This window comes from Triplophysa dalaica, chromosome 7, assembly GCF_015846415.1.
Source record: "Triplophysa dalaica isolate WHDGS20190420 chromosome 7, ASM1584641v1, whole genome shotgun sequence".
In the NCBI taxonomy this organism is placed as follows: domain Eukaryota; kingdom Metazoa; phylum Chordata; class Actinopteri; order Cypriniformes; family Nemacheilidae; genus Triplophysa; species Triplophysa dalaica.
This window is the reverse complement of record NC_079548.1, coordinates 699,223-707,331: the sequence shown is the minus strand read 5'-3', so window position 1 is coordinate 707,331 and position 8,109 is coordinate 699,223. Positions and strand designations below refer to the sequence as shown.

Below are 8,109 nucleotides of genomic sequence, written 5' to 3'. Positions count from 1 at the left end.
ACATTAGCACACAATAAATGCCCACAAAGGAAGTAGAAGTCTTAAGAAAAGCGTTTTTGATGAATCTTTAATTTTGAAAAACATTGGTCTTTTATTTTGTATTGTACTGTGGTTTCCGGAAGTGGATCTTTAATTCGGAGTGTGTTTCTCACGTGTCTCTGAAAATTCGTGAAAATGGTGAAAAAGGACTTAAACAAACAGAGAAGCGGAATGAAAGAAAAACAAAAGAAATGTGTGGTGATGTTTGATGATAAAGAGCGACAGTAAGTTCATTTTAACAACACATTGTGTTAAAGTTCACACACGATCTCGATATTTGATGCTAAATACAGATGTTGTGTTCACTTGTTGTTCGTCATTAATATCTGAGGGGTGAAGTTCTCTGTTGCTTCTTGTACAAATAGCTTCAGTAGAAACTAAAAAGAGAATTAAATGAGAGTAAATTGATGTCAAAGTTTGACACATTGTTGAGATCTCTTCTGGAACTACATCGAGACATTTCTGACTCTTTCTCATGAGACTTTGTGTCTAAGCGAAACATTTGACTCATTGATGGATTTCATCGTTGTTTTATGTACTGATCATGTGTTGTGTTGTGTTGTGTTGTGTTGATTCTTTTTTGGTTCTACAAATATCACGATCAAACTGTGTACTGTAGCAAATCTTCTGTTCAATTCAATTGATTTATCTATAGCACTTTTCACAATTTTCTAAAATATATGTTGCAAAATATAGACAGTGGTTGCTATAGTAACGAGAAATTAATATTAAAGTACATGGTGATTTTGTGTATGTCATGTTTTTACTGGCATGCGTTTTTTGTAGTAAAATCCTGATGATTGAGTCTTCATAAGAGATGTTTTTATGCTGTTTTCACTACAGAACTGATGTTTATATCTGATGTGTGAGGAGTTTCAGCTGAAGGTGTAATGTGTGTGTGTATGTGTGTGTGTGTGTGTGTGTGTGTGTGTGTGTTTGTCAGAGAATTCCTGACGGGTTTTCACAAGAGGAAAGTAGAGAGACGGAAAGCTGCAATGGTGGAGATGAGGAAGAAACTGAAAGATGAGCAGAAGAAAGTCAGAGAAGAGGTGATGATGACACGTGTGTGTGTGTGTGTGTGTGTGTGTTCGTGTGCTTGGCTAAATGTCTCTTTTCTGCTAACAGAGACACAAAGAATATTTAAAGATGCTGATGGAGCGCCAAGAAGCTCTGAGTGAGTTTCATACATTTTATTAAGTTGTTTAATTAGATGCGTTTCACATCAGTAATCTAGTGTGTGTGTGTGTGCGTGTGTGTGCGCGTGTGTGTGTGTGTGTGTGTGTGCGCGTGCGTGCGTGTGTCCAGATGAGGCAGATGAGCCGGATGAACTGGAAGACGCAATAACATCGACCACTGAGTGTCTTCAGTACAATCACCCCAACCACACGGTTACAGTGACAACCATCAGTGACCTCGACCTATCAGGATCAAGACTGCTGGAGTCCCAGAGAGTGATGGTGAGACAGTTAAAGCGTGTGGAATGATAGAGCATCACTGTGCAGTGTGCGATGAAGTGTTTGTGTGACAGGTGTTTGTGTTTCTCCAGACGACTGAAAACTGTGATGATGCTAAAGATGCTAAAGAAGAGCAAGTGCAGTCGCTCCCAAGGAATGCCAGGAAGCCCATGCTCTCGAAAAAGTACCATCAGCTTCACTCGACCACACATGAACGACTATCATACCAAAGATAACAAAACATTCATATTTATTTTTCTCTTTGTAGAATTCAGTCCCTCACGGCGTCCATTAACATTTTCACAAAACGGAAGAGGCAGAAGCACAAACAGGATTCAAGGTGGCAACATCGCCAGAGTGACAAGAAGTCATCGGCCATCCATGAAAACAAGCTCCGCCTCGGCAGAACCACCAAGAAGCAGAGACGCCAGCGGACTGGATCGAAGGGGCGGAGTCAGGACTGAGTTGTGTGTTGTGTTGTTTAGCTCACACTGCACATGTTTGCTTTTGTGTTCTTGTGATACTTTAAGGACATTAAAAATAGATTTTTCATCTTAATGTGTGATGTTCACAGTTCTTGAGCTTCTGCATATCTGAACACTGATATTATAATGTTTAGGAAATGTAATATTCAAGATACCAGACACGCATGAGAACACAATGAGAACAAAGACTGTTTATATTGTCAAGGTGTTTTACTGACTTTAAAGTTCATCTTCAAATCTAAATGTATTCTTTCTCATGTGTTTGTAAATCTGTATGGCAGTCATTCTGCAGTGGAACACAATAAAAAGATATTTTGAGAAATGTCTCGGTGGTATTGTGTTCATACAATGGAAGTCAATGGAGTTCAGTGTTGCTTGATTATCAACATTCTTCAAAATATCTTCTTGTGTGTTATAATAAATAAAAACTCATACAGGTTTGACATGAAATGAAGATGAAAAAATGATAAAAGACTCTTTTGTTTAATCTTTTTTTAACAAATGTTGATAATACATTGATGAGATTTTTTCATGCTAGTTTAAAATTGTTCCACTTTCCTTATTTGGTTTTTAAGGTGAAATATGCCTGTGTTTGTTTTCAGAAGTTATTATTAAACTGTCAGTTTAAAAAGTGTCAGTATTTCGTGTGTCCTGTGTGTGGCGTTTACCATCTGCAGCAGAAGTGTGTGTTTCATTTGAAACTGTGGATATTTAATACACACAACAGATGGACACACACAAGACTCACAATCAGCTATTGTTTAGCAGCCAATGAGAATGTGTGTGTGAAGAAACACACGCGTTCTGTTCATCTCACAGACTCAATCGACTCTCATCTGCTGATCAGGTAACACTCTCTCACTGTCTGTCTGATCATGTGTGGTTTTGTCTCATGATGCCTGTTTTTTGTGTCCTTGTGTTCATATCAGATTATGCTTGTGTTGCTTTTACAGACCGATTTGACATCATTCTAAGTTTGTTGATGTTACAGAGTCTGACTGTGCTGATCTTACACATTTGTTGATATAAAAGTCAGATTTTGAGGAAACAGAGTCTGATTGTGTTGTTATAACACACTCTGACTGTGCTGTTTTAACAGAAACTGACAGTGCTGTTTTAATAGAGTTTGATTGTGTTGTTATAACAGGGTCTGGCTGTGCTGTTTTAATAGGGTCTGATTGTGTTGTTATAACAGAGTCTGACTGTGATGTTTTAATAGAGTCTGACAGTGCTGTTTTAATAGAGTCTGACTGTGCTGTTTTAATAGAGTCTGACTGTGATGTTTTAATAGAGTCTGACTGTGATGTTTTAATAGAGTCTGACTGTGATGTTTTAATAGAGTCTGAATGTGTTGTTATAACAGTGTCTGACTGTGCTGTTTTAATAGAGTCTGACTGTGCTGTTTTAATAGAGTCTGACTGTGATGTTTTAATAGAGTCTGACTGTGATGTTTTAATAGAGTCTGACTGTGATGTTTCAATAGAGTCTGACTGTGATGTTTTAATAGAGTCTGACTGTGATGTTTTAATATAGTCTGAATGTGTTGTTATAACAGTGTCTGACTGTGCTGTTTTAATAGAGTCTGACTGTGATGTTTTAATAGAGTCTGACTGTGATGTTTTAATATAGTCTGAATGTGTTGTTATAACAGAGTCTGACTGTGCTGTTTTAATAGAGTCTGACTGTGATGTTTTAATAGAGTCTGAATGTGCTGTTTTAATAGAGTCTGAATGTGATGTTATAACAGTGTCTGACTGTGCTGTTTTAATAGAGTCTGACTGTGATGTTTTAATAGAGTCTGACTGTGATGTTTTAATAGAGTCTGACTGTGATGTTTTAATAGAGTCTGACTGTGATGTTTTAATAGAGTCTGAATGTGTTGTTATAACAGTGTCTGACTGTGCTGTTTTAATAGAGTCTGACTGTGATGTTTTAATAGAGTCTGACTGTGATGTTTTAATAGAGTCTGAATGTGCTGTTTTAATAGAGTCTGACTGTGATGTTTTAATAGAGTCTGACTGTGCTGTTTTAATAGAGTCTGAATGTGCTGTTTTAATAGAGTCTGACTGTGCTGCTTTAATAGAGTCTGACTGTGCTGTTTTAATAGAGTCTGACTGTGCTGTTTTAACAGAGTATGACTGTGATGTTTTAATAGAGTCTGACTGTGATGTTTTAATAGAGTCTGACTGTGATGTTTTAATAGAGTCTGAATGTGCTGTTTTAATAGAGTCTGACTGTGATGTTTTAATAGAGTCTGACTGTGTTGTTATAACAGTGTCTGACTGTGCTGTTTTAATAGAGTCTGACTGTGATGTTTTAATAGAGTCTGACTGTGATGTTTTAATAGAGTCTGACTGTGCTGCTTTAATAGAGTCTTGACTGTGCTGTTTTAATAGAGTCTGACTGTGCTGTTTTAATAGAGTCTGACTGTGATGTTTTAATAGAGTCTGACTGTGCTGTTTTAATAGAGTCTGACTGTGCTGTTTTAACAGAGTCTGACTGTGCTGTTTTAACAGAGTCTGACTGTGCTGTTTTAACAGAGTCTGACTGTGCTGTTTTAATAGAGTCTTGACTGTGATGTTTTAGTAGGGTCTGACTGTGCTGTTTTAATAGGGTCTGACTGTGCTGTTTTAATAGAGTCTGACTGTGTTGTTATAACAGGGTCTGACTGTGCTATTTTGACAGAGTCTGACAGTGCTGTTTTAATAGAGTCTGGATGTGCTGTTTTAATAGAGTCTGACTGCGCTGTTTTAATTGATTCTGACTGCGCTGTTTTAATACAGTCTGGTTGTGTTGTTATAGCAGGGTCTGACTGTGCTGTTTTAATAGAGTTTGATTGTGTTGTTATAACAGAGTCTGACTGTGATGTTTTAATAGAGTCTGACTGTGATGTTTTAATAGAGTCTTGACTGTGATGTTTTAATAGAGTCTGATTGTGCTGTTTTAATAGAGTCTGGCTGTGTTGTGATAACAGGGTCTGACTGTGCTGTTTTAATAGAGTCTGACTGTGTTGTGATAATAGTGTCTGACTGTGTTGTGATAACAGGGTCTGACTGTGCTGTTTTAATAGAGTCTGACTGTGCTGTTTTAATAGAGTCTGACTGTGTTGTGGTAACAGTGTCTGACTGTGTTGTGATAACAGGGTCTGACTGTGCTGTTTTAATAGAGTCTGACTGTGCTGTTTTAATAGAGTCTGACTGTGTTGTTATAACAGTGTCTGGCTGTGCTGCTTTAATAGAGTCTGAATGTGCTGTTTTAATAGAGTCTGACTGTGATGTTTTAATAGAGTCTGACTGTGATGTTTTAATAGAGTCTGAATGTGCTGTTTTAATAGAGTCTGAATGTGCTGTTTTAATAGAGTCTGACTGTGCTGTTTTAATAGAGTCTGACTGTACTGTTTTAACAGAGTCTGACTGTGCTGTTTTAATAGAGTCTGACTGTGCTATTTTAATAGAGTCTGACTGTGATGTTTTAATAGAGTCTGACTGTGATGTTTTAATAGAGTCTGACTGTGATGTTTTAATAGAGTCTGACTGTGATGTTTTAATAGAGTCTGACTGTGCTGTTTTAATAGAGTCTGACTGTACTGTTTTAACAGAGTCTGACTGTGCTGTTTTAATAGAGTCTGACTGTGCTATTTTAATAGAGTCTGACTGTGCTATTTTAATAGAGTCTGACTGTGATGTTTTAATAGAGTCTGACTGTGCTATTTTAATAGAGTCTGACTGTGATGTTTTAATAGAGTCTGACTGTGCTGTTTTAATAGAGTCTGACTGTGCTGTTTTAATAGAGTCTGACTGTACTGTTTTAACAGAGTCTGACTGTGCTGTTTTAATAGAGTCTGACTGTGCTATTTTAATAGAGTCTGACTGTGCTGTTTTAATAGACTCTGAATGTGATGTTTTAACAGAGTCTGATTGTGTTGTTTTAATAGAGTCTGAATGTGCTGTTTTAATAGAGTCTGACTGTGATGTTTTAATAGAGTCTGAATGTGCTGTTTTAATAGAGTCTGAATGTGCTGTTTTAATAGAGTCTGACTGTGCTGTTTTAATAGAGTCTGACTGTGTTGTGATAACAGTGTCTGACAGTGTTGTGATAACAGGGTCTGACTGTGCTGTTTTAATAGAGTCTGACTGTGCTGTTTTAATAGAGTCTGACTGTGTTGTTATAACAGTGTCTGACTGTGCTGCTTTAATAGAGTCTGACTGTGCTGTTTTAATAGAGTCTGGCTGTGCTGTTTTAATAGAGTCTGACTGTGTTGTTATAACGGTGTCTGACTGTGCTGCTTTAATAGAGTCTGACTGTGCTGTTTTAACAGAGTCTGATTGTGTTGTTATAACAGACTATGACGGTGTTGTTTTAACAGAGTCTGACTGTGCTGTTTTAACAGTGTCTGACTGGGTTGTGATAACAGGGTCTGACTGTGCTGTTTTAATAGAGTCTGAATGTGTTGTGATTACAGGCTCTGACTGTGCTGTTTTAATAGAGTCTGACTGTACTGTTTTAACAGAGTCTGATTGTGTTGTTATAACAGTGTCTGACTGTGCTCTTTTAACAGAGTCTGATTGTGTTGTTTTAACAGAGTCTGACTGTGTTGTGATTATAGGCTCTGACTGTGCTGTTTTAATAGAGTCTGACTGTGCTGTTATAACAGACTATGACGGTGTTGTTTTAACAGAGTCTGACTGTGCTGTTTTAACAGTGTCTGACTGGGTTGTGATAACAGGGTCTGACTGTGCTGTTTTAATAGAGTCTGACTGTGTTGTGATTACAGGCTCTGACTGTGCTGTTTTAATAGAGTCTGACTGTACTGTTTTAACAGAGTCTGATTGTGTTGTTATAACAGTGTCTGACTGTGCTCTTTTAACAGAGTCTGATTGTGTTGTTTTAACAGAGTCTGACTGTGTTGTGATTATAGGCTCTGACTGTGCTGTTTTAATAGAGTCTGACTGTGCTGTTTTAATAGAGTCTGACTGTACTGTTTTAACAGAGTCTGATTGTGTTGTTATAACAGACTATGACGGTGTTGTTTTAACAGAGTCTGACTGTGCTGTTTTAACAGTGTCTGACTGGGTTGTTATAACAGTGTCTGACTGTGCTCTTTTAACAGAGTCTGACTGTGCTGTTCTAACCGAGAGTTGTTTGTTGGTTAATGCAATTTGTCTCTGGAAGGTTGTGTTACAGTTGTTGTGACTGTGAAATCGTGATGGCCTTGACCGGTGATGAGCTTGTGTGCCCGAAGTTCCAGCCTAACATCTTCGACTCCACCCGCTGCCATGACTGTTTACGACAGAAACACCTGCACAACTCCTCACCTGAACACTACACAGCTGCTGCTCACAGCCAGGAGAAAGACACAACAACCAAGGTGAGACAGACAGACAGGTGACTATGAAATGTACACATATGATAAATAGAATGTATTATCATGTATATGTGCTGCGGTCTGAATGAAGAATACAGCAAGTCTGTGTGATCATGAGATCATCATACATGATGAGAGTAACTCAAGCGTGTGTGTGCGCTCCACCTTCTCATTCATAATAAATGACAACAGCTTGAGTTCTTCTAGCCAGCTGATACATTCACAGTGAGATCTCTTATGAGCAACAACACCAAAAAACAACTTGTGAATGAAAGCATTACTTTAAATGAAAACGACCTCTGTGCCACAATGCTACATTGGTGTGAGTGGTTGCTAGGGTGCTGATATGTGGTTGTTAAGTTGTTCTGCACACAAGTGGACAGGTTAGACGATGGCTCAGATCAGATCTCGGGTGATTTTGAGATGAAAATAAAAGCTTTAGTGTTTTATGATGCTTTTGTGGATTTGATGATGTCTAATAGATCTGCTGCTGCTTCTGTACGGAGCTAAAATAATAATGAGCCAAAAAAACACAAACCAGACGGAGTTACAGCCGTGAAACTCTAAACCAGTACAGTCTGTGAGAGAGAGAGATGTGTAATCTAGATGACCATTTTAACTTCATCGATTTTTTTAGAGATCTCAAATAACCAGTACAAAAGAATATTTGATAAATAACTTATCTGGGTGCTGTAGAAAAACACTGACATCATCCTAAACAAATCTTTACACTTACACATACTGGTAAAGAAATCTGACGGACAGC

General features: G+C 37.8%; 1 protein-coding gene across 1 annotated transcript; it reads left to right on the top strand.

Annotated features, from left to right (window-relative positions):
- Nucleotides 1-122: 122 nt before the first annotated feature.
- Nucleotides 123-2,302, top strand: LOC130426254 (nucleolar protein 12-like). The gene is made up of 6 exons (XM_056752930.1): nt 123-263; nt 983-1,088; nt 1,165-1,213; nt 1,345-1,496; nt 1,586-1,677; nt 1,762-2,302. Exons 1-6 carry the CDS (start codon nt 175-177, stop codon nt 1,955-1,957), a joined length of 684 nt encoding a protein of 227 aa, XP_056608908.1. The 5' UTR covers nt 123-174; the 3' UTR covers nt 1,958-2,302.
- Nucleotides 2,303-8,109: the final 5,807 nt, after the last annotated feature.

Coding starts and splice junctions, on each gene's coding strand:
- LOC130426254 (XM_056752930.1), top strand. CDS start 175: ATGGTGAAAAAGGACTTAAACAAACAGAGAAGCGGAATGAAAGAAAAA. Junction 264..982: donor TTTGATGATAAAGAGCGACA/GTAAGTTCATTT, acceptor TGTGTTTGTCAG/AGAATTCCTGACGGGTTTTC. Junction 1,214..1,344: donor GGAGCGCCAAGAAGCTCTGA/GTGAGTTTCATA, acceptor GCGTGTGTCCAG/ATGAGGCAGATGAGCCGGAT.